We start from the raw sequence: 25,707 nt of genomic DNA on the forward strand, positions 1-25,707 counted from the left end.
GGAACTGAGTGAAAAGGCACACAAAATATTTCACACAAAAAATAGTTCCTAACATAAACTATGTCATTGTTCTTAATAACACTCATCAGCTTCTTTATAACTACCAATTCATTGATAACAACATTATTTTTACAATTAAATAAAGAGAGATATATAATTTGCATGCAGTGAATGCATTATTTTTGTTTTGATGCGTAGTAATAATTTCTCGGTGGACTGGTAAAAAGTCTAGGAACTCTCCTCGAAGAAAGGAAGGAAACTTAGCAACAAGTTGGAGGGAAGTTTGAAGCGTGGAATAGCTGTAGATAATCTACTGATTGGTGGGGCTTAACGTCCTTGTTCCGGTTATAACCGAGCCTAGGACACTTGTAAATTGAAAGGCAATAAAAACCATGTTTCACTGCAGTTTCATGTCGTCAAGTTTTTCTCTGACATGGAAATAATGCATTTTTTTTTATCAATACACATGGACAAGTGAGTTTAGATTTAGGAAATGTGGGCTTTCCTAAAGAGTTTTTAGGTTTTCTTTAATAGAGCGCCGAAGGCCCATTCGCGAAGCAACTCTTGTGATAAAGGGGTCTCGCTAACGTTATTCTATATAAATCATTCAATATATATAGCGTTGGAAAACTTTCTCGTAAACCGGAAACTGGAAGTCAACACAAGATCCAGCGTTGCGCAAGACAGTAGCCAAAATCACACTCTCGTGTTATGACAAAATCACAATCTCGCGTGATTACAAACAAGTTATACTTGGAAAACTTCAAAATGATAACATTAGTGAAAGATAAACCTCCCAATTTATTCTTGTTCGAATCTAACAATTACATTTTGTCCTGAATCTTAACTTAAAAGCCGTTTCATGTGAGCAGTTGCTACGGAATTTTCTGCCTGGCAACGGAGAATGACGCTGAGATATATTTTGTAGCCGCAGTCACATATTTTGCAGAAAGTGAAAGTAGAAGAATCCTTTGTCAATATTGTTTTTCTTGTTATAAACTCATTGCCAGTAATTCAGCAAAGCTATGATTCTAATAATTAATAATTCTATAAATGGTTTCTAGTGGTAAAGTTAGTCAGCGTACACAATAAGTAATAAAAAAAACACATGTCAACATAGATAAGACTGATGGGTCAGAGGAGATTACTCTTTCGTTGAAAATCATTTATTTACCTGGGCCGTGGCATATTTTTATTTAGTTACACAAAAAAAACAACCAACCAAAGAATGGATTAACTGCTGCCCTCTCAGATAGACTTTGCCTAAAATTATATTAAAAGTCTATGATGATACAACTCAAGATCTAGGCCTAATGGATTTTGTAAATAAATATATACGAAGGGGGATAACTCTAACATAAATTTGTAAAATTGGTTGTTTTCACATTTTAAACTTGCTTCCATTAAACAATGTGGCTATGTCATAACTCGTTCTACACGCCACTTCATTGTAGAATGTTTCAAACATTAATGTTTGAAAGTTCAGTGTAGTGCACCATTGTCATAGGTACAAGTCAAAACTACTTGAGTAAAATGAGTACAACAGCCAATCAAAGAACACTTCCAGGTTCAAATTTAGTCTGCAAAAAAAATTCGGGTTGAAATACTTAAAACTGCCAAATGTTCGTGAAATTTTCTGAAAATAAGAAATAATTCACACTTTATTAACATACAAAGTTTCACAAAATTTCATGCACATGAAAATATGAACATTTCTTTTGTCGATCATCTGTTTGGGGTCAATACGCTCAGATATTTCAAATATAGGCCAAACCTAGGCTAATATCGAATGAAAACAAAGTGTGTTTAGGTAAAAATGCACCGACAGGCATGAATATTTTTCACATTTTTGTAAATATAAATATTCAGTTTTTCTGATTTTGACTCAATTCACAAGCGTACTTCGTTGTATATTGTGTAATCTTGATTCTAAACAGCCAGAATTACCTGATTCTTTTCAGATACCGATCCGTCCTCATCGATAAAAGGAACTGAGTGAAAAGGCACACAAAATATTTCACACACAAAATAGTTCCTAACATAAACTATGTCATTGTTCTTAATACTCATCAGCTTCTTTATAACTACCAATTCATTGATAACAACATTATTTTTACAATTAAATAAAGAGAGATATATAATTTGCATGCAGTGAATGCATAATTTTTGTTTTGATGCGTAGTAATAATTTCTCGGTGGACTGGTAAAAAGTCTAGGAACTCTCCTCGAAGAAAGGAAGGAAACTTAGCAACAAGTTGGAGGGAAGTTTGAAGCGTGGAATAGCTGTAGATAATCTCCTGCCGACAACTGAGTAATTAGTCACTAATTAACAATGCCTGCCATGATTGTCTTTGAATTTCTTAACCGTATTTCACCAATTAATAGTCATTTTATCATTTAATAAAACAATTTTTGTCAAATGTACGTGATTAATTTCACAGAGAGGCATGGGTAACTTGTCACGAGTGCTCTCCGACAACTCACGTAAACTGCTTATCGGGTTCTACAGTTATAAAACATATGGCAACGGTGAATTCAATTGAGTTAGTTCCCGTATTTTTTAAATAACAACTAACGTCTAATCTTGTCTTTTACAACTGGAATATTACATCAGAAACATTAGATGTATACGTATATGTTTCTGACTACATGAATTAAAAAATCTTAAAATGTAATTTTTAGCTTTTAATTATTAATTAGCCTATCTTTGACAGGAAATATGAATATAAAGAAATCGGGACTATAAATAATAAAAGTCCAGGATCGGATGGATAAACTTCAGAGTTTTTCAAATGTTTTTGGTGTAAATTGGGGCTTTTCGTTGTTCATTCTATTAATTATGGGTACTTAAATTGTCAACTTTCAATTACACAACGGCAGGGCATTATGACCTGTATTCCAAAGTCAAACAAATCAAATTACTATATTAAAAACCGGCGTCCAATTTCTTTAATAAACATTGTATATAAAATAGCTTCAGGGACAACAGCTACAGGATTAAAAATATTTTGGGTAAAATTTTAAATTCAGACCAGACAGGTTATATTTCTGGACGATATTTAGGAGAAGTTGTCTTATGATTAGAAGTATACTAATTAAATAAAGATGAGTGAATTGAAATATACAATCTACTATTTAAATCTCTGGTACAAAATGTATAATGTACGTATGGAGCATGGGAAAAAATATGGATAATGTTGAAAACTAATGATTTGGTTATAACCATTAAGTAAAGCATACATAGCACAACAATGATCTATTGGATGTGTAAGAAATTGTACCTATAGACACTGCATGTACGTGTGGATACAGAATTGTTGCATTATGCACATACTTCCAGTATATTCCTGATTATATAATGTTTCATCTATCTATTTTCTGTAATTTTCAGAACAATGCCTGGAAATGTAGAAATTAAGGCAAAATTACAAGATGTCAAAGGAGTACACAAAATTGCAGCTGAACTGAGCCATTCCTCCGGGGAAATTCTTGTCCAAGAAGATGTTTTCTTTTATTCACCAAATGGAAGGCTGAAGCTGAGGACAATTAAGGTAATAAGAATTACTTAAATGCCATTTTAGAAATATTTGTGCAAAAGGCAAATTGATTCCGTCTCATTTACATGTACCGCAATCTATGAAGAGATATTGAAATTTATTTGGACATTATTATATGGTTATTTTATAACTTTTAAAATTGAGACTTTATCTTGTTCCCATTTCCAATTAAGATAACTGAAATAATTTATGTCAGTATTTTATGTAATAATTCAATTCAAGGATGTGCGATCAGAGCTCATTTTTTATGACCGACCAGACAAACTTGGACCAAAGTTCAGTGACTACAGCAAAACAGATGTGACAAACCCTGAATCTCTTAAGGTATAGTATAAACCTTTAGGTATAGTAATATTCAAATTTAAGTGAATACAATTTACAAAACTTTGTCCCTTGATGACATCATACTGATACATATTTATAAATTTAAAGTTTTCTATATAAACATAAAAGTTGCCAAGTTGGTTAGCTGAATGGTAAGAATGATCATTTTGAATTATTATGAATAAAAGTTTATTTCAGTAAGTTATTAATGCAACCAAAGCTTATTTATTCATATTTTATGATTTTGAATATACTCTTACCAGGGTATAGAATAATTAACTTTATGTGTTACCATCTTCATTAGAATATAATTGAGTTATCTCCCTTCCACCCGGCATTTGTACAATATCCACTCAAAAAGAATGTGTGGGAAATATACTTTCATTTCATCATAGACAATGTATTCGGCACAATTTTTTTGTTCTTGAAAAGGAAATATGGTTTATTTGTAAAATTTCTTTCATTAGAAGGAGTTCACATTTAAGCTGATACCATACTTTCTTGTTATATATATAGTGCAATATAATACATGTAGTATTTATATAATATCAAAGAATTTTAGTCTGTAATTTGCAGCTTACCATTACAAATATAAATGTTGCTTTCTGATTTTATCTATAGGAAACATTACGTCAGGCCATGGGAATTAAAGGTATTGTGAAAAAAGTGCGTAAACTGTATATGGTCGGACAGACCAGAGTGCATGTGGACCAGGTGGAGGGGCTGGGAGATTTCATGGAGTTGGAGGTGAGACAATATTGTTATTCAAATATCAGTATATTCTTTTCATTTAAGTATTGAACTACATTCAGTTGTCAATTATGGGAGTATGAATGCAAAATGCCTGAAAAATGGGAGGAGCGCTTATTGGGTTGAATAATGTAATAAAATCAACATGGTTCTAGCTGTAAGTTCTGTGGTTGAAACTGTTGGGCAGACGATCAAGCAGCAACTTGTTCGTACCGACACTAAATTGGTGATGAGTGTCAACGAGGAGAGTGTATGCTGTGTCAGGGCAACCCTGGTTCTGGTGGTGGGTCATTACATTTCCGGTCCTGGTGCGCTGTACAAAGCCACATGCAAAATCTGTGCCAAGCACAACACAGTGTGGCTGAGTACATTGGTGAAACCGGCCGAAATGCCTATACCCGGTTCCAGGAACACAGGCGCCAAGTAGAGAGTGGTAATCTCTCTAATGCTCTGGCTAAGCACTTGCTCGAAGAACACCCAGGAGACGAAGGTGACATTAGAAACTTCAAGTGTGAAGTCCTCAAGACCTTCTCCAAGCCACTCGAACGACAAGTTTTCAGAGGCGTTCGCTATACACGGATCAGTTGCTGACAAGCTCCTCAATTCTAGGTCAGAATGGGAGCAACCTGCCGTAGAGAGATTGGTGGTCACTAGGGAACCACGACTGTGAACAGCAATATGTGATAGGGAATCTGATTAAAATACAGATCCTTATGACCACTCCGGTGATTAGAGGATCTGACAGCGTCCCATGGGGGGTCATGTCATGTTCAGGTGACCTTTTATACCACGTGTACTCACGACCACGTGTAGGTTCTGCACCTTGCTGCATCAAGTGTAAACAACATTTCGTCACAGTATACATATACGGTAAGCTATGTTGTTCTCTTGGGGCGTGATGACCTTAGGTGTGAAAGTTTTGGGGGCAGCAATTTGACTGGTCTTTATCAAGGATCACGTGGACGTGGCCCCTAGTGGGATTTTCTCTGATCCTTTTTATCAAACGTAATGATAATAGGAATCTGTGTTTTATTTTATTAGATTTGATGTAATAGGCACTATGTCTACAGAATAGTGTGAGGTACGAGTTGTCTCAAAACAATAACATACCCTTAGTCGATTGTCAAACTTTTCTTTCGATTGCCACCTCGAAAAGCTGGTATGTCTGACATTTCGACCGTGCATGTGATTGCATATAATATCCCCTTTTTGATACGTCAGTGTTATGTTTATGGCTACACGAGTCTATCTGATAAAGTATCTTGCGGTCATAACCATTGTTTAAACACTGGGGTTGATTTAGTGCACATAGCATGTTGGGTCGAAATAACCCGCCGTATACATCAAACGGGCCGAGACATTTCGTACCTGCACACAATAGATGTAAACAAACATGTAGACGAACACGTTGTGTTAGTGTTATTTCAGACTGAAGAAGGCCCTATAGTGGCTGAATATATATTCTATAGAAATGATTTTGATTTTACTTTGAATTTATTTTGGCCTTTAATTTCGTATTATTAATATACTAGCTTTATACCGTTTTTCCTCATTATAATATCTTACTTTTAAGTTGGTTATTTTTTTTTTCAATGAATGATTAGGCTGGAAAGATTAATATACCAGAAGACAGAGTTTTTGTTTTTGTTTTTGTTGTTTTCCTCGGTAGATGCTGTGTACAGTTGTTGTCTATGTGTAATGGAGGAAGGGGGCACTGAAGTAGTTTGAAAATTCACTATCATTATATGGCAAAAACAATCTTTGTTATTTCTTTTTGTTTAAGTCGCTAGTAGTCACAGAATGTACGCACATGTAAAAGTTAAACAGTAATCTATGATGAAGAATATTTGTTGAAGTGTGATCTTTTGTCAGATAATAAACTTCGCTAGGTTGTCTCCTGATGGTAGCATTACCCGACTGTACGTGTTGAAGGAGGTTATAAACATGTGCGGATGCTGCAACCTAGTAGCCTTGTGACCTGATCATTTGGAATGTTTAGGGCCATAAGCTCCTTGCTATGAACTGGATGCGGTCCTTTATATATCCACAAAGTTCATGGTTTAGAAGTAGTTAAGCCGCCTCTACTATTTTTGGGTGGTCACACTCATTCCTTATGGTCAGTAAAGCTGAAAATGTAAAGAAAAATAAAACCAATTCAATGGTCACATTTTAATGGGTATTCTTTAACAGTGTTTCAAAACACCTTAAACTATACACATTCCTCTGCATAGTGATTGCAACCTTTGATGTGCTGAAGTGGCTACAATTCTGAAAATATTGTGCTGCAATGAAATGATATTGACAGGAACCTTGATCTGAAAATGACCGGACCGAAATATATAGTGTTTGTTGTCATCGATCTTGAATGGATCAACGGTAGTGTATGTGGAGCAAAACTACAGAGGTCACTGTTACTAAAAAATATGCAAATGTTGCTTTCCAGATGATAATTATGACTTATAATTAAGAAGGGATGTATTGATTGTGATTATTTTATGAGGAAACATGAACAGCTTGGGATTTAATTTTGGGTCATTGGAAAAGGTTATAGATCAGTTTGTACTACTTTTGTATTCTAGATCATTGTTTTTCTCGAACCCTAAAACTACCATATGTAAATATGTACATTTTGACAGAAAGATGTCGGTCATCGGGATCAGATTAAACTGAAGTTATTTGTGTTAAAGAAGACAGATGAATGAAAAATAATTCATATATGTATGGTTTCTCTGATACTCAACAACCTCTTTGGCCAAAAGTAAAACACGAAATTTTTTAGAGTCTACAGGTGAATATTAAAAATATATATATATTATTCAACCATTGTCAAGGTATTGATACATGATGGAGAAGGTAAGTGTGCATGTATATCTGTTACAGGTGATGATGGAGGAAGGGCAGACAGCTGAGGAAGGACAGAAAATAGCAGAAGATCTGATGGAGAAACTCGGTATTAAACAGTCTGACCTGTTATCTGGTGCTTACATGGATATGATACTCAAGAAATCAGAGGCTGCTTGATGTGACTGAATGTTTTTACCTGGAGATATTGTTTTTACCTGGACATATTCTTTCACATTATTAAGTGTGTTTTGGTGATAAAAAGAATGAATCGCTGTATGCAGCAATGAGCATACACAGAAAAAGAGGCAAATTTATTAACTCTTTAGACTGGATGTCCTCATCCTGATTGAAACAACGTACATTGATGTTCTAGACATATGTTTAAACAGTATGGTCAAGACAATGCACAAGACAACTATCACACTTTGGTAAAGTTTCACACCTGTTATCCATATGTGGAGAGCTAGCTATATATATTGTTGGGACATCTTACCCATTTGGATATGTATTCTTCAGGCCCTTTACTTTTAAAATATCTTCCGAATTCCATATTATCTACTACGTAGGATGCCTCAGGCACACTATGGAATAATAGAATCTTACATGGGTCTGTGAAGTGGACAGGGATATCTCAACCCGAGTGAAAGATTTTGGCCGGTCAACCCGAGGCTTCATGTTTGATTCTTTTTCTCCCATACTTATTAGAAAAAAAATATGAGATTCCACTTGGTTTCCAGCTTTTTCATCGCGTCATTATCGCAGGAACGTCGTTATGCCTCAAAATTGATGACGTCATCTACAATGCGCGGCGCAGTTACGCCGCATGAATTGATGACGTCACGTCATTGTCAAGCGCGTGTGAGCTGTCTTACACCCCCCTGTGTAAGATAAAGTTATCTTTTCCCTACCAACCGCGGGATATCCCTGTGAAGTATGGGAGAAACAACGATCCTCTATTCTTAAATTAGCACATGATGACAATAATGAATCGACAGATTTAAAGTATGGTCTTTTAATCCTTACAGGTTATTTTGCTTCCTATTTAATTATGTCATGCAAATAATATGATAGGGTATAGATAAAGCATAGGAAGAGGGTATATAAATGACTTTAAAAGTGAACAGTCGGGCAAGGATGGCTAAAGTCGGTAAAAATGGTGTGAATGTATCCAGTATAATTTCTTATGAAATAGAAAAATAAAATCTCTCGCCAAAATCTGTCTCCGTACGAAGAAATTAATTTAAAGTATAGGAATCCTAAAATGTCCTCCCGACTGACTATGTCCGTGGTTACATTTCCACGCAGCCTCGCTTTCAACGCTTTCAACTTTCCTTTGCTTAAATGGTCAGAACTGGGAAACGTAAGCAGAACTTGGCCGTCGTATTAATATGTGAGAACTTTTGGAAGGCCAATGTACGCATTTAGACTGGTTTTTTTTGCCCGACTATTCACTTTATATAAGTGAGAACATTGATGAATTAGCGCAACATTTTAGCATAAAGCTAAAGATATTAGCTTTATAAAAGCTAATATGTTTACTTCTGTTATTACTGTATGTTTATTCAATCAATCAATAATATTTCATTTAAGTGGCACACGTTAATGTATACATTAAAACAATGGCATTCAACTAATATTAACAATTAGCTTTGTAAAGCTTCCGAGATATCACGATAAAAATGCTCGATGCTAAATACTCGTAATACATTGGCGAGAAAAGTATGGGACTTATCTTACCGACGATTTACACAATCCCAAATCTCGGAATGAATTCAAAATAGAAGACCAAGAGCTCGATTAGCAGATTTGGACAGTTCTTACATTGATCCATTAGCATACTCGTCCAGCTACAGGCCTAAATACTTATAACGGTCCGTGCGTTCGAGATATTGTCCATTTCATTGAGTGGATGGTACTGATATGTGTCTAAAATGAACCACTTTAGTCTTTTCAGTATTTATCGAGAGGCGTCAGTGGAACACATTTGTAAAGCGAATACACATGCTCTTGACAACTTCTCTTCTAAAACCGTCCTGTGCATACGATCATGTAGCATATATAGGATATCGTTTCTCAAGCCAAGTTGATAGACGGCGGTTAAATATATCACAAAAAATCTTGCATTGAACAGACAAAAGGGTACAGGTGAACTCATCGGGTCGATTCTGTTAAGTGTAATGGTAGGTATTATGGATCCTTGTTTCCATTTGTCAGGAACGACTTTTCTATTTTTGTGCGATTGATGGCGTCAAAGGCTTCTTGCCGTTGCATTGGCATATTAAGATTGGATATGTCATAATTTTGATTGAAAGATACTGTAATGTTTGCAACACGTTCTTTTCCTATCTCAAGGATCTCAACGTCCTTCTCTGATGGTCGACGTCGTTAGTCGCATAAAAACTCGTGCCGTCTGACCGTCATCGTTCGAGAACATGGCGTGTGGCGTTAATGATATCACTGGTGCTATCTTTGACTTGGAGCGGGATTTGTGGTGGCTTTTCGTTTGCGATCCCTATTTTACCCATGTACTTCCAGAATTCTATGAAATTAGGTTGTTCCACGTAACATATCTTGCCATTCGGTCGCTTGCAAATTGTTGAGCCTGGAACTGTCGCTTGACCTTACTGGGTAACTTATAGAATTCTTTTCGCTTTACACAATGTGATTGTTTCAGTTTACGTTTTACAACTTTGGCGGCTGATCCCCACATCTTAACCGTTTATTGTAGACAGATCTTGTAGAGATTTGAGTTAAGAAAAAAAGTGTTCTAAACAGTACTATTATTTTAGACAAGCTTATACCGCATTCGTTAGTTACTCCTACTGGTAGGCAAAAATGAAAACTTCATGAATCGTCTATATATCTGTATGTCGTAATCAGCCTTTGTATTTATCCATCTGATTGTAGACTAAAAGTTTGCAGCAGACAATGTGCTTGACTTTGTATCATTCTGATACACCTCGGGTTTTTTTTGTCAATAGTGCATAAACTGTAGTCATATATGGTCCTTGGTGACAGAAAAATGTCCTTTACTTCTCAGAACTTTTTCGATGTAAATCGCCTAAATAACAGACACCATTTGTAGATCTATACATACGTAAGTTTTCAGAGCGGCAAAAGTGGGTGGTTATAAATGAACAAAATATTAATACAATACAATACATTAATACATGTTGATTACTGACTTTATTGTGTAATTGTTGTCTATAAACCAATTAAAACTATGCATGTACGAGTTTGTATATGTACGTTATGTGTAACAATGGAGTGCTTCTTGATACCTCTTGGAAATATTCGAAAAATTTACAGACGTGTTCATGAAAATGATATTTAGTCATAAAGTGTTTGATTTTATGAAAAATACTTTTGTTGCATTGTTATATTTTCCATAATGCTTAATGAATCTTGAATATACTAAGATTTTGATGATATTTCAGTAATGTTTGTAATTTTGTTGACATTGTTGACAACAATACATTACAATTTATACATGTAGTTGTTATTTTAGCGTTTATGGATTGCAACATTTGCAAATCTTTCTGCATTCAGAAGATAATCTCAAACATACATGTACAGTCATATATTTCAAATATATGCAATAACACTGCTTATGTTTTATTTCCAATCATGTAAAGATAAATGTTTAAAAAAAGTTTTATACATCAATATTTTTTTATGATTTTGCCTTGTTACCATATGGTTGTTTTGTATTACGGAGAAATTAAATGAGAAGTCCCTCATTGCTTCCTTTTACAGATTGATTGCAAAACAATTGTTTCATTGTTGTGTGTTGGGTTGAAAACATATTGCTATTGAGAACTATGTGACTAACCTTTAGTAAGTTTATCTGGTACTAATCAATACCCAATGCCCAGTAGATATAAAGGAATTTGGAGATGTCTCCACGTGATTTATATTTGGTAGTACATGTATAGTTATCCAAAGGAATTCGTTGTCTTTGGCAGTCTTTCCAATACTGAATATGTTAGCACGTTTGGTCGTTGGTATAATAAATGTAAGCGTGTTAGTAGTACCTTTTACGCTGACTTGATACAAATTATAAATCTGCCAGTTATACGGATGCACAAATTCGTCCTTAAGCTTCCCTGTTGATGATTGTGTTTTGCTAAAAATTGATTACACCAAAATAAATAAGTTAACGTAATGTTAATGTGTATGCATGCCGAAAATTCGTGCCGATACGATCGACATTATGCTCATGGTTACAACATGAATTATGTTTGTTTTTAGCATAGTATGTTTTCTCTTCCAACCGGGGAAGGGGGGGGGGGGGTGTTATGTGTTAAGATCAGATGGAAGGTTGAGAAGGGTACACAAGTATCACTGACAAAACGGAAACTCTCAAATCGATTAAAACTACGGAAATGTAAGGTAAAATCTAGAGGCTCTGCAAACAGAAAGCGTTCCAGAATAGAACATTATAACCAGGGGCTTTGGAAGAGTAGCGTTCTATGCTTTTATCGAAGATATCAACTAGCTGTTAGGTCAATTCTAGGTAAAGGTCTGATGTGATGATTATTTTGTACTGTGTTTTTGAAAAATCGCCATTTAGGCCTTTTTAGGTGGACAGTACAAAATACCCAGCATGTGCCATATTTCTTCTTGAGTGGGGAAAAGAAGAGATCGTCATCCAGCTGTCTATATCCTCGTCCCTAGTCCATTTCGGTTACAAAATTACAAAGAGAAAGATGTTGTAAGATGCAAAGGAAAGCATAGTTCAAATACTTGAAAGCTTCGAATTCCATTAAACGTTCTATTAACATGTTGCTATTTGGTAGGTATCATAATATTATGTGTTTGACACTTGCCCAAAAGATATACAAGATGATACTGAATATATTTTGGAATGCTTACATGATCAGCCACTTTATCAATGGTTTCTTTCAAATCATGTTATATAACTATACACGGTTTTATGTAGACGTTGAAGGAAATGACCAGTTATTGAACATGATCATAATTTGCAGTATGGCCAGACAATGATAAAAAAAACAGATGTTGATGATTTTGATAAATATTCAAATATTGCATTATTTTATTAACCTTTTCACCAAGTTTATTTAGTTACGACGTTGGATAGTGTTATGTCAGCATCAAGTAACATTTTCTTATCAAATCTTCATGCATTATAGAATTATAATGATAAAAAACATGAGTTCCTATGGAAATACGCACCAAGCACATTCGTTCCCATTCCTGGTAAGGTAATTCGCAGAGCAACGCTTGTGAAGGTGTCTGCGGGTCATTTATGAGTGGATATTCCCCAAAATGTTTTGTACAAAGACAAAATAATGTATTTTCAATTTTTGATAATTAGGAAATGAGTTGGTGGTCCATTGTTTCTATCACTCTATTAACCTAAATCAGTAGGGTCCTTTTGTAGATAGTATGTGGGTTACACGATTCGGCTTGAACATTCTTACTAAAACATATACTAGTATGATAGGTAAAGTTAGTGGTATCATACAAAAAACATTGTGCAAAAATTTAAAAGAATGTATTTATTTGATGATTGGAATGATTGAGCTGATGTATGAAACTTTTTTTCGGGATAGTGAAGTACAAAGTTTGAGTCCGAAATACATATGTATATAATTTATGGTTTGTGCATTATGCATTACACACATGATGCAGTGTTTTGCACTTGACGAGCTGGAAAATGTATGTATCAGTATGCGATCAGTCGTGAAGTAGGTGGGTAATAAACTAAATGTTAATGTATTCACAGGGCTCCCTCATACTTCAAAGGCAATTATTCAAAGACATTTATAACCGCGTGTGTAATTACTTAAAATGCTAAAATATATAAGTGTTTTGGAGCACATCGTATCTTAAAGTGAACAGTCGGGCAAGGATGGCTAAAGTCGGTAAAAATGGTGTGAATGTATCCAGTATAATTTCTTATGAAATGGAAAAATAAAATCTCTCGTCAAAATCTGTCTGCGTACGAAGAAATTGATTTAAAGTTTGGGAATTCTAAAACGTCCTCCCGGCTCACTATGTCCGTGGTTACATTTCCACGCAGCCTCGCTTTCAATGCTTTCAACTTTTCTTTACTTTAATGGTCAGAACTGGGAAACTAAGCAGAACTTGACCGTCGTATTAATATGTGAGAACTTTTGGAAGGCCAATGAACGCATTTAGACTGGTTTTCTTTGCCCGACTATTCACTTTAAATAATAGACTAGTTGTATGCACAATTCTATTTATTTCAATTTTTTTTATTTCCATCTCTCCGACTTGGGTTAGATTTTTGTGTCTCCTGACATTAATGAAAAGGTTATATAAAACTATTCGTATTTATCAAATTTAGAAACAGTTTCAACGTTACTACATTTTAATGTTTGTGTATTGGTAATGTAATTTATATTATTCATTGATTGGCGGAAAAGCTATTATCAAAGTGAGACATTCTTCTAAATCTACATCAGATTTATTCATAGGAGATATTCACCAATATTCATATAACACCAATGATAGATTCCAAAGAGACCAGCCCAAGTGTGCTTAATACGATAGGCATGGCGTTAATGTCTTCACAAAGTTAATGCAATGTTTGTCTCGGTATCAATGGTATATTAAGAATATGAAAAATCATTATAACATGATATTATGACAGTTTTTAAGATAATACGGGTGTTCCGAGATCCAAAATCGATACGAGTTAAGAATTTAAGGTTAATTGTACTTTATCCACGTCGTTTTTGGGATATATACTAATATACCTAGTTAATGTGTCTGCATATGTAATTTATTATCATTCCACGAAATTGTACAGTGATGCAAATCGCGCTCAACGTATATAGAAGTTTTTAGATGACATCGAAGTGCTGCGATATAACTTTCATTAAATATAAAAAAGAGGTTTTTTTCAACTAATTTTCAAGGTTACAAATACGTCACATGAAAAAGATTTAAAATTTAATTGAGACTGATGCATGTTTTTAAAAGATAGTTAATCTTTCTTTAAATATAGATATTCTATTGATAATATAGTTGTATCTTTTTAGGGCATCATCTCGTTTAAGTGAAGTTAGGGCGATGCGAAAAAGGAAAGGTAAAAGCGTTTCAAGTGATAATTGCCTCTGTCAAAGTCTAATAACGAGTGGCTGTCATGTGGGTGAAAATCGTGTTTTATGGGAAATTATGACGTTTATAAAGGTATTAATGATGCTTGTTGCACTGAATATAGAATATTTTGACATCAATTTACACAGTGTATCCAACGAAAAGAATGCAAATCTTTGATTTTTCTGGGGATTTCAATTTCATTATGATCTATTGACATTAGATTACATATACAATGTATGTAATGAAGTTGGACATTAGGAAATAATATCAACATCTAGATGTTATTGTTATTATGGTGATAGTACCAATATATCATCATAAGTATACAACACGAATATACGCTGCCGACAAAGTATACAAGCATCCACAATGCAACACATTGCATACAGGATAGACCGTCACAATGACCTTGGCTGTTAATAGGACTTTAAACCATCCGACAACAATCTGACTGAAATGCAGATCTTTATTATCACTACGTTTGATAAGAAAATCTGACAACATCCCATTTAGGGTCATGTCCAGGTGACCTTTTGAAATGGTCCAATCAAATTGCTGCCTGCAAAATCTTGAAGGTGAATTTCAGGGGACGAAATTGTTAAAAAATGCCAGTTTTGTTTTCGTGTACGTAGTCATCTCGCCCAATGAACACAACAAAGCTAATTGTATATGTATGTTTGGGCGAAATGGCGTTGTTAATTGATGTGGCAATGTGCAGTTGCATTTGATCTGAAGTACAGGTGGTATAAAGGTCATCCGATCATGACCACTTACGGGATGTTGTCAGATCCTTTATTGAATAGATTGGTTGTAAAGATCTGTATTTCAATCAGATTGATCCAACAATCGACTGACCTACATAAACATCGTGAGTAATGAAACTAATCTTAACCAATTCTGAAAACCACATGTTGCACACAAAAAAATGTATATATATATATACTGATATACTTGGGTAATGTGTCTGCATATCTAATTTACTACCATTCCACGAAATGTCGTGATGGAAATCGCGCTCAATATAAATAGAGATGCGTATTAGATGAAATCTCAGTGCTGCGATAAATTGCATAAAGGTTTTGAAGGTTGCAAATATGTCACATGAATAATATTTAAATTTTGATTGAGACTGATGCATGTTTTTAAAAGATAGTAATCTTTCTTTAGAGATAGAGAAATGCATATCGGATTGCGCATTTTGAGAAATACATATTTTCAAGTCATCTGTATGTCAATACCGATATGTTTTGGTAGTGTTTCATTGAGATCTATGGAATCATAATGTAGATTTAACTTTCCTTTTTGGCACATTCGCGTGTTTTTCTATTTTGAATATAACTGTTTGCCAAAATCGTGATTGAATGTAAATAATCTGAGTGGATGGTCCCTTTACATCAAAGCTGATTTACCGTGCAGTGCAACATCAGCTCAAATTTGATTTTCTGAAAGCTTTTAGTATATTCAACCGAGTTATGGATATGGGACAGGTTCTACCCTTGACATATATGAATGCATTTTACTATACATTACATATGACTTGTCATTGGTTTATTTAGCATTTTTCAAATGTCTATTTGTCTATCACAATTTCATAGATTCATTACAAACTTTATATTTTCAGTCCTATTTCTTTTTGCGATGCAAATGATTGAATCAAAAAGTACATCGTGAAGCACATTCGTTTTGGAGTAGAATTCTGTAGTCTATTCGTGAAATTCTTTTAAGGGTTTTACTATACAAGTCGGGTGTGGAAGTAAAAAATGTATACATTACAGTTTTATCAGCCGAATGGTGGTTTTTGTTTTCATCTGTTTACGATTAGAGTGTATCCTGTATTTGTTCAATGAAAAAACAATATTTGCTACATAGTAGCTGTCGGTTATAATTGTATCTCTGTAGTTAATTCATGTGGTCAATTCAATGAATATAGATGTTTGGGAGGGCTTCGGAAGTGAAAAGGAAACATTTTTGGTCAGAAAAAGGAAAACGCGTTCAATAAAGTGATGTTTTCGTAGAATAATTGGTACATATGGCATAACTGTAAAATTAACATTAGTCTTGCTTTGTTCTTTTCTATTTAATGCTTTCGAAATTTCTTAAGTGTCTTTTTTATTTCAACTTTCTTTTGCCTTTAAGGTTCTAAAGTAATGCTTTTAACATTTGGCAAGTGTCTGTCAGAGAATGACAAATGTATATTTTGCTGCAATCGAAATTCTCTATAATTTTATTGTTGGCAAAAAACTCTTTAACATTTAGAAAGGAAAAACTTCAATTCATTCATTTTTCTGACAGCAGGTCACTATCAGCATTCTATCATGTTTCTACTCGGTGTCATCATACGTTTTATATATTCAAAGCTCGATGTCGTACCATGCCATCTGTGTTATTGAAAATACAATAAGCTATTATTTAATTGTTAAGTTTAATATGACGAAAATAGCGAATGGATTACTTCTTTCAGCATTATTCTCTAGCATAGAAGCACTTGATGTAAACTGATATGTGTTTGTAAATATAGAAATATTTCGAGATCATTTGAATAAATTATTTTGGCACACCCAGAGCGTACAACCATTATCGAGAAATTGGTCTTATATAGACTTTAGGTAACTTACCGATCCCGTGACTTCCTAAATCATGAGACATTTCTCGTAATTTAATTTCTCCTCAAAACCATTCAAGTAGAACCAACATCCTATTATTCAAACCGGATGACAATAATCATTTCACGGATGATTGAAGACTCGGGTTGAAACGGTGACAGATAAATCGAATTATTATTCGTTGGATCAGTGGATTATGTTTGGAAATCACTTAAATTGTACTTATGGGATTGGAAATTGAACTTTTACCGGATCAATATAAGGTTAGATTTTCTACAGTACACGTTGTTAGTCGGACAATGACACATGGGTTAGGAAGATGACCCATTCGCCCTCATTTCACGGTATGCTTGTGCACTCCTATTGCGCGTTCTCAAGGACCCTTCCCACGACATTCATGACCTATCAAATAAATGTGTTTTTTTTATCTATATATATCATCATTGTATTGTAAGCCATGAAAGTGAATTTCGTAATCATGCTTTAATATACGTTTACTGCTCCACAATCCATAGCTGATAACGTTTGACTTCTAAAATAAACCACACAACATTTGTTTGATTGCTGAATATTCTGTCTACGCATGCAACAGGATAATCTCCCTTGCCTGTAGGTATACATTATTGTGACGTCATTATTTTGTTAACGAAACTGAAAATAATGACGTAACGCTCGCAAACACATTATGTTTATATGATCAATACCTTCCCACAAGGGCAAATGACTATGGAATATTCAAATACAGAATAACTACAAGTGTGTATTTTTATCACAAAACATGCCGCGACACAGATACCATTCCACATTAAGACATTTAAAGATGTCATGCCACTAATCTAGAATCAATGTACATATAGCTTTGTAATACCCGGATTTATCACTGTCCATAACTCTCGCTGTGACGCGGGTACATTATCCTAACGAGGAAACCATCAGTTGTAACGAGTTATGCCTCTTTTATGGCCCCTCCTTTACATCAGAACGATTTCTATGATTTCTTTAAATACAAAAACCCACTGACTATCATTTTCTATATCATTCCTTGCTCTTATTTTCAGTTTGAATACTAACTGTTGTGTATGTGTGGATGAAAAGGAACGAAAAGTAAGATTTAAATAGTCTTTAAAAGTTTCCGCTGAATATAGTTGGAGTGTACACAAGTGGTTGTTTTCTAATAGATATCCAATGAGTTAACCACTAAATATACCGATACCTTCGTGTGCCCATTTTACGTCTGAAATGTGAATCACATAATTACACGATATCGTCCATTCTTGTTGATATGGTTTATTTTTGTGCAAAACAACTTTTTACTTTTCAATAATGTTTTGGTACTTCTATAAGTTTACGTCTGTAGATTGTACTGTTTGTATTATTGTTTTTGCTCTAAAAATGAAAAGTTAAAAGAATTTGATGAAGCTAAAAATCAAATAAGAATTTAAATTAGAATCCATATTCATTTTAGTGTGAGGACAAAATTGACCACACAAACTTTTTTTAACATAAGCAGTAGAAGAAGAAGATGCTATGAAACCCTTGTTCATCTTGGCATTGCTGCTGGTCATCTTCCTCTCTTCTTCAATTTAATTCAACACAGAAATTATCCGAAGCGAACAAAAGTTCACAGTAGTCACTGCCAAGCTGTGTGCTTATTATAAAGCATTTAACAAACATCTGTAGATTATATTTGTAACATTTGTGCTTCTGCTATTCGACGCAGATTATTGATGAGTGTTTGTTTTAAAAAGGACAGAAACAAAAAGCCTATGTGTGAATCGGAGTAAAATAAATATCATCGATCAATCTCAAATTCATTTCCATTCAGTAACACATTTATATATATAATGTATATTTTACTTTTATTTTGTTTACACTTTAAGTTTTCGTAGTTTTCTTGTATAAACGTGTATTTATGTACTTCCATTGTACTTGTGATCATAAGAATAACATGTTATGGGTTCTTATTAAAAGATGCATTTTTACATACTGTATTTACCTAGTTTGTAGCTCACAGGGAACCCTGCCAATGATTATGCTATATATTTGGCATTAAAGTTGAAAGGAGAAGGCGTAAAGTTCAGACAGACAGACGAATACCAACAGCTTTACTGTGAACAAATGGTCACAGGATCTCAGAGATTTGTGATGTAGTCGTAAACCCAAGCTCTAATCGGTCACCCAGTTCTATATTCTCCATATACACAATCGTTTTAGATATAAACCTAACCAAATCACAAACGTTAAGTGTGGATAGTCCACGTAGTGGAAGGTTATTGATTCCCTGACCCTGAGATATAGCTGTTCCTTCCGGTTTGGAATGATTTGTTCGATGTGTTTTATTGTACCTCTGTTTATACTGATATTCTGAGAAGAAAAACTAACGAAATTTATACAAATAAAACATATTTTAAACTCGGCCTATAATGGTCACCATAAGCCTTCGTACTTACTAGAATATCATTCTGTTGGTGTGAAATTCATTGAGAGTGCAAACAGTGTAAATGTTCTTGTGTAATCTGATAAAAATCAGATCTTCAATACGCTTAATAACATGTAAGCCATGATAAAGCGTATTGAAGATGTGATTTAAATCTGATTTGTTCTTTTAAAACTCCAGTCCTACACTTCCCATTACTAGTAAGATAATGTTTCATGGTTTTGGTAGCGCAACCTTCTCAAAAAAATGAATACATTTTGGTAGCATATTCCTGATCTCTAATGCCATCGATTTCAGAAAACAAAATGCGATAAATATAACTTCAGAATGAAATAAAATCGGCAAAATTATAATAGTGGCTATCTCGCATATTGTGTTCTTAAAGATGCACCACCGCTGACAAATGGTATTTTTTCACTATCAAAAACAGGAGCAGATGATTTAGTATTTTTCTTCAGTTACAAAAGTTACTTACTTTACACCATTACCACCATTGAAAACATTTAGCTTTTCATTTTACTTCGTAGTTAAAAATATTAAAAAAAATGATTAGTTGCATCCCGAAAAAATTCCGTGGCACTATATCCTATATGAAATGTACTACTGATTGCGCATGCACCAAAAGCAAAATAAATTAATTCATATTATTTTTGTGTTAATTAGACATATATATACACGATTAAACACCGATTATTGTTCAAAAGATGAATATCATTTTTGCTCTGTCGGCGGTGGAGCACCTTTAACATTGCTATTTCTTTACCAAATTATCTAATGTTATAAAAATGATACCGAATTCGTAAAATAATGTCCGTTTTTTTTCGTCTGCAAAATGTGTATCATATTTGAATATTTGCTTCCAAAGAATTTGCTGACATGACTAAATGAGACATGAAAGCACATTACATTTCAGTTTACGTAGATACTCGTTTGAGATTACATTGAAAGTCAAATCAGAGCTGATATACTTATTATGATAATTATATTCTCATGATTGCAATTCATTCATTCATTATTATAGCTTTGAATCATTTCGATCCAGTTGATTAAATAAATAAGATTAGGTACTTTTAATTATATGCTTCACTGCTTACCTTTCTTTTTCTTTTTAACATCTTAAATACATCTTTTCTACATCATCAAAGCAGTTTTTTTATATTCACAACCGTCTCTCTGCTATTATTTCACAATAAGATTATATAGTATATCTCTGGCAAAACTAAATAATCCTCAACTGTTTTAGGTGGCCTATAAAGAATCCTTGATGTCTGTGCTAGAACTTTGATTGTTGTTCTTTGTCGAATATTTTACTAAGTTGTTAAACTATTTTTCATATTTCGCTGTTGGAAGTTCGATTATCGGTTAAAAAGTTGGGAAATAAATATCTGTCGCATAAATGATAAATTATGAAGTCGTAAGATAATGAACTTAATAACGTTTAATATAGGCATTGTTTATGGAATTGTTTACTGAAATTTAACGGAATGTCAAAGAGTCGATAGTCGAGCGATTGTTCGGTATTATTTTTACACCTTCGTTAGTATCTGCCAAGTATTCTTTACATGGAGAAGATAGGAGTACCCGAGTAAAACTACTCGTCTCCATGCATGGCAACAATTTGCTAGTAACCTCCAACTCATGAATTGGAGGCGACAGGCTAGTTACATTATCAGAGTTACTCCCCTTTGTTTTACTCCGTCATTAATTTTTAATCCGTCATTTATGACAGGTAGATCAGAAGGACTAGGTGTAGAATACACTCAAACTGCTTGGCTACTGAGGCCCGGATATGACAATAGGATCTCCGGTATCTAATCTCATTGTCAGCATCCTACCGCACCCAACATTCATAGAATCAAACGTCTTAATGACGTGGCGGCGGTCTACTTAACGCCCTAACATTGGGACAGTTAATACACCAAAATGGCTTTTGGGCATAATATTTACCTGTGTATTGTTACTATGTGTTTAAATCAATGAGAAGAAACATCAAATTATGATAAGAATAATAAAGATCATCAATGTTTTATTGAATGTTAAAAGACGTGTCCTTTTGAAAGCAATTTTTTCGTCGAACGTTTTGATCAGATTATTATGAAAAACAATTTCGTGATAAAGTTTACACACAAGAACATTATATTGAGTAAATGTTAATTCGTCTAATTTTAACAATAAATAAATAATAGTAAAACAATTTAAGGAAAACTACAAACAATAGTGAATTATACAATTACATCCATTAAACCCATTATCAATAAAAATGACAAAAACGTCTGAAGTTTGGCTGCTGCATATAACAAGAATGTTTTATTTACTCACCTGTTCAATATTTGTAAGTATTCTTCGGGTTGGAAAGTATGGCTTTTGTAATGCTATTGTTATTGTGATTTCTTTTGTCTGATGAAGATGACAGGGTACACATCATACTGGTCATGTAAACGTCTCACATAAAACTCTCATAAGTTGTGTAACAATAACATTATAAGAACCTGTTCCATATTCTTTATTGATATAATAGATAAATTCACTTGAATAACCTTGCGCATGTTTGCAACTGAAAACAGCAATAGTAAGTTTTAAAATGGAGTTCATTATTCATTACACATTTAAGTTGATATTCAAAATAAAATTTACTTGTTCATTTCTGCCATGGAAATGATTGGAGGAAAACATTATATCAATTAAATGGAAACGAGTTCAATTTATAACTTCACTAAAACACCTGTTATGATTGGTAACTTTGTCATCTATAAGGTCTACAATAACAGTGTAGTACTACAAGAATCTCATCTAGACACATCAATAATAGTAAGATTTTTTACGTGCACTTTTTTTGTATTTTCCCATGAATCGAATGACTAACAATATAAAAACACATTCTTGTTTGTTTTTCACGAATAGGGAAGTTTAGGGCTAATTACCAACCAAGTCAAACTGCGACCAAAAGATGTTGCGGAGAATAAATTTTTCGTTGACTTGATCCCCTCCAGCAGCTACACATTTGTCAGTGACAGCCGTATGGTCTATGAGTATCGTGATGAATGTAAGCTGACTGAGCAGGCCAACCTGTTCTTACCTGGACTTAACTTGTATATTTACCTGCACTAGAGATAGGTATGATACAGTGCAAGTGTTGACGATTCTCACACACACGGGGATAACACCAGGCTCTGTATTACAATAGGAAACGTTCACATGTTAACATCAAATAAAATGTCAGCGTGGGCAGGAACATAACTTATCTAACTTTAGGAATAATATCTTGGTATTATTTAACGAAGTGTTTTAGGAAGAAAAAGAAATTTTCCGCCAGGAATATAAGATATTCTGAAGCTGAATCCGGAGTTGTCATAGTGCTGCTGAAACAATCCGGGATTATACAGATCAAGGTAAGATACTTCACACTTGTTTCATCATGTAAGGTGAGAAATTTTGTCTTCACATGTGCTAATTGATGGCTCGTGAGCTATAGACGTCACTAACTTGTATTCTAATTTTTAAACGAAATTAAAATGGTAATGCAATATGGAAATATACATGTCATTGCTCTTATTCATATAGTAGTAATTAAAACAATATTCCAATTATGTTCATAATTTGAATATAATGTAAGGACACTAAAGATAACGTTATATAGTGTTCACAAAGTAGTATATCATTAATTGTTTGTTTCTTGGTATTAGAATACGTATATTGTATGCTGCGGTGAACGTACTATTTTTAAGTCGTTAGAGATTAAAGAAAGTAACACTCCATAGATGAGAAAAAGGCCGAAATTGTTTATGCCTCTGTCATCCAAAATGGTTAATGTAATGGGAATCCTGGATCAGCGCTTGGAAAGGTTATATGTTTGAACGTGACGAACACAAACCCTACCGGTAAATGATTTTGATTTCTTCAATGCATAATACAATAAATAATAAGTATAATCAGTACAATGTTTTATCATTACATGAAACACACATGCAGAGTATGTCATATTGTCGGCAATAGATTATTTATGTGAGTTTTGTTGAGTTCATATTAGATAATATTGTATTTATCATCTGGATTCATATGGGTTTTAGCGATACTACTCTGACATATAAGAAAAATGAAATAAAATGATTTCTAGTGTATAACTATTAGATACAACTAGAATAAAATATATCAGTCTACCAGTAAGGGGTTGGATATTATTACCTTGACATCAAAACAAACTATGGGTCGCTCTAGTTGGAATTGATTGTCTTACACGCGGACCGAAACATCCACGGCAAAATGTAAAATGAATTAGTACATCAAGTCATTGCATTTTTTTTCGCAATGGTTCAAGTAATTTTTAAAATACAACTGTGATATATGGTTGGTACAGATTTAGCAGAAAAGTATAAAAGTCCTATTATTTAACCGTAATGCTTTAAACAGCACATGACATGTAATTTTTTTCTGGTGCAAGACAAAAAGTCTGTAAATTTTAATGAAGATATACATCACTGACTGTGTTATGCATCTACTATGTTGTCTGGCTTTGTGGTATCCGATTATTTTACGTTGAATTGTACAAATATTATATAGATATCCATTGGCTGGAAATTCATTGTGACGTCATGACAAAAACAATAAAATGACGTGACGTCAGGATTTCGAGGACGGAGGGACAAAATGGCGGCATCTGCTGGAGTTTTGCAATATAATTTGACGTGAGATTCTTGGAAATGTACATTGTTGTAGTTATGTTTGCCGTTTGTCAAAGTGTTTTTTTCCCATTTTCTCTCTTTTGTTCGGTTCATGATCATACAAGGAGTCTGTAAAAGAATATTTCTTAAATGTACAGTAACTTTTCTATCAATAATTTTAAATCGACATTAAAAGTCATTTCTGGGTAGGAAAAAGTGTGTTCCAATATATCACAAACGATTTTAGCGAAACGCTACACAAATAGCGACTAGTGTTGAACTACCACTAAAATGTTTTTCATAGAATTATTCAACGAATCTTGGATACAATGAAACGATGACCATCATCTAAATAAAATTTCGATTCAAATTAATACTTTTTTTTATTATTATCATGTAATTATATAACATATAGTCTGAAACACTATTTTTAATTTAGGAATACCATAGGATGGGCAATATTCCCAATCCCACTGTACCAGTTATGCAGTTTTATGGGTTAAATATTTTTGTTTTAGAGCTTAAAGACGATTTAATAATAATACGAACGTACTCCATACACTTTCAATAGACATACTGTGAACAGACTTTTATTGATCTTACGCGCCCCTGTGATAGCAAAATCAACATTTTTACGTAACATTTATCTTACGATCCCCTGTGACATAGAAGGATAAAAGAATGTATATGATCAAATGAAAATTGTTCTATTGCATTTAATTTATATAAATGTATTGTTAAATACTGTATCATTATAAGAAGAATCTACATATCGAAATTTAAGAGAGTAAATATCTTGGTCACATCTGTCGCTGAACATGTTCCGCGTATGTAGCGAGGTCACTGTAAAATATAGGGCGTGGCGTACTCTGGCTTTACTTATTTATGTTAACCAATTTACTTTCGCGCATGTAATACTTCGCATTGTTTGTTATTTTCTCCGATATACTATCGAATACACAAATGCGTGATTAAGACTCTTATTTATAATTGTGCGTTCATATGTTTGAAAGTTTTTAATTCATTTTTGAGATCTCCTACGGAAAACAATAAAAAAAACACCCCAGCATATTCGATGGTAACGAATGGAATCCCACTGCAAGATCATTTTTATGTTCTTGTTAGGAGGTTAACGAAAATATCTATTACCGATATATCATTTCTACTTATAGCCATGACTTTCCTGTTGTGTGGCCTTCAAGATTGGATTCAGTCCAAGAATGGAAAAACGGGTTATACCGTCGAATAAAAGCAATATGCTTAACGCTTTGCAGCCTTCAATGAATAACTAATCTTGGTACTTTTGAAATGCCATGGTTAATACAAAGTGTGATCATGACGTCCATGTTATATCATTTCACTAAGATGATAGTTCACAATTATCCAATGAAATACCCACATAACATCTGAATATTACATTGATCCTATGGGCATACTGATAG

General features: G+C 33.8%; 2 protein-coding genes across 3 annotated transcripts in view; both read left to right on the plus strand.

Moving 5' to 3' along the window:
* Positions 1–2,201: 2,201 nt before the first annotated feature.
* On the plus strand, positions 2,202–10,839 carry LOC138329322 (adenylate cyclase CyaB-like). Its single transcript, XM_069276228.1, has 5 exons — positions 2,202–2,311; positions 3,392–3,551; positions 3,780–3,881; positions 4,503–4,628; positions 7,512–10,839. The coding sequence occupies exons 2-5, from the start codon at positions 3,396–3,398 to the stop codon at positions 7,650–7,652; spliced, it is 525 nt and encodes a 174-aa protein (XP_069132329.1). The 5' UTR covers positions 2,202–2,311; positions 3,392–3,395; the 3' UTR covers positions 7,653–10,839.
* An 11,892-nt stretch (positions 10,840–22,731) lies between these two features.
* Positions 22,732–25,707, plus strand: part of LOC138329323 (sperm-specific sodium:proton exchanger-like) — a 50,410-nt gene continuing 47,434 nt past the window's right edge. For both annotated transcript variants that reach the window (XM_069276229.1, XM_069276230.1), the window contains exon 1: positions 22,732–22,996. The gene's annotated coding sequence lies outside the window, so the exon portion shown is untranslated. The remainder of the gene's footprint in view (positions 22,997–25,707) is intronic.

The sequence above is a fragment of the Argopecten irradians genome, chromosome 8, assembly GCF_041381155.1.
Source record: "Argopecten irradians isolate NY chromosome 8, Ai_NY, whole genome shotgun sequence".
In the NCBI taxonomy this organism is placed as follows: Eukaryota; Metazoa; Mollusca; class Bivalvia; order Pectinida; family Pectinidae; genus Argopecten; species Argopecten irradians.

What these genes read in the sequence shown, in the direction of transcription:
- LOC138329322 (XM_069276228.1), top strand. Translation starts at nt 3,396, where the DNA reads ATGCCTGGAAATGTAGAAATTAAGGCAAAATTACAAGATGTCAAAGGA. An exon ending in CAAACCCTGAATCTCTTAAG is followed by an intron (nt 3,882 to 4,502) that starts GTATAGTATAAA and finishes TTTTATCTATAG; the next exon opens with GAAACATTACGTCAGGCCAT. An exon ending in GAGATTTCATGGAGTTGGAG is followed by an intron (nt 4,629 to 7,511) that starts GTGAGACAATAT and finishes TATCTGTTACAG; the next exon opens with GTGATGATGGAGGAAGGGCA.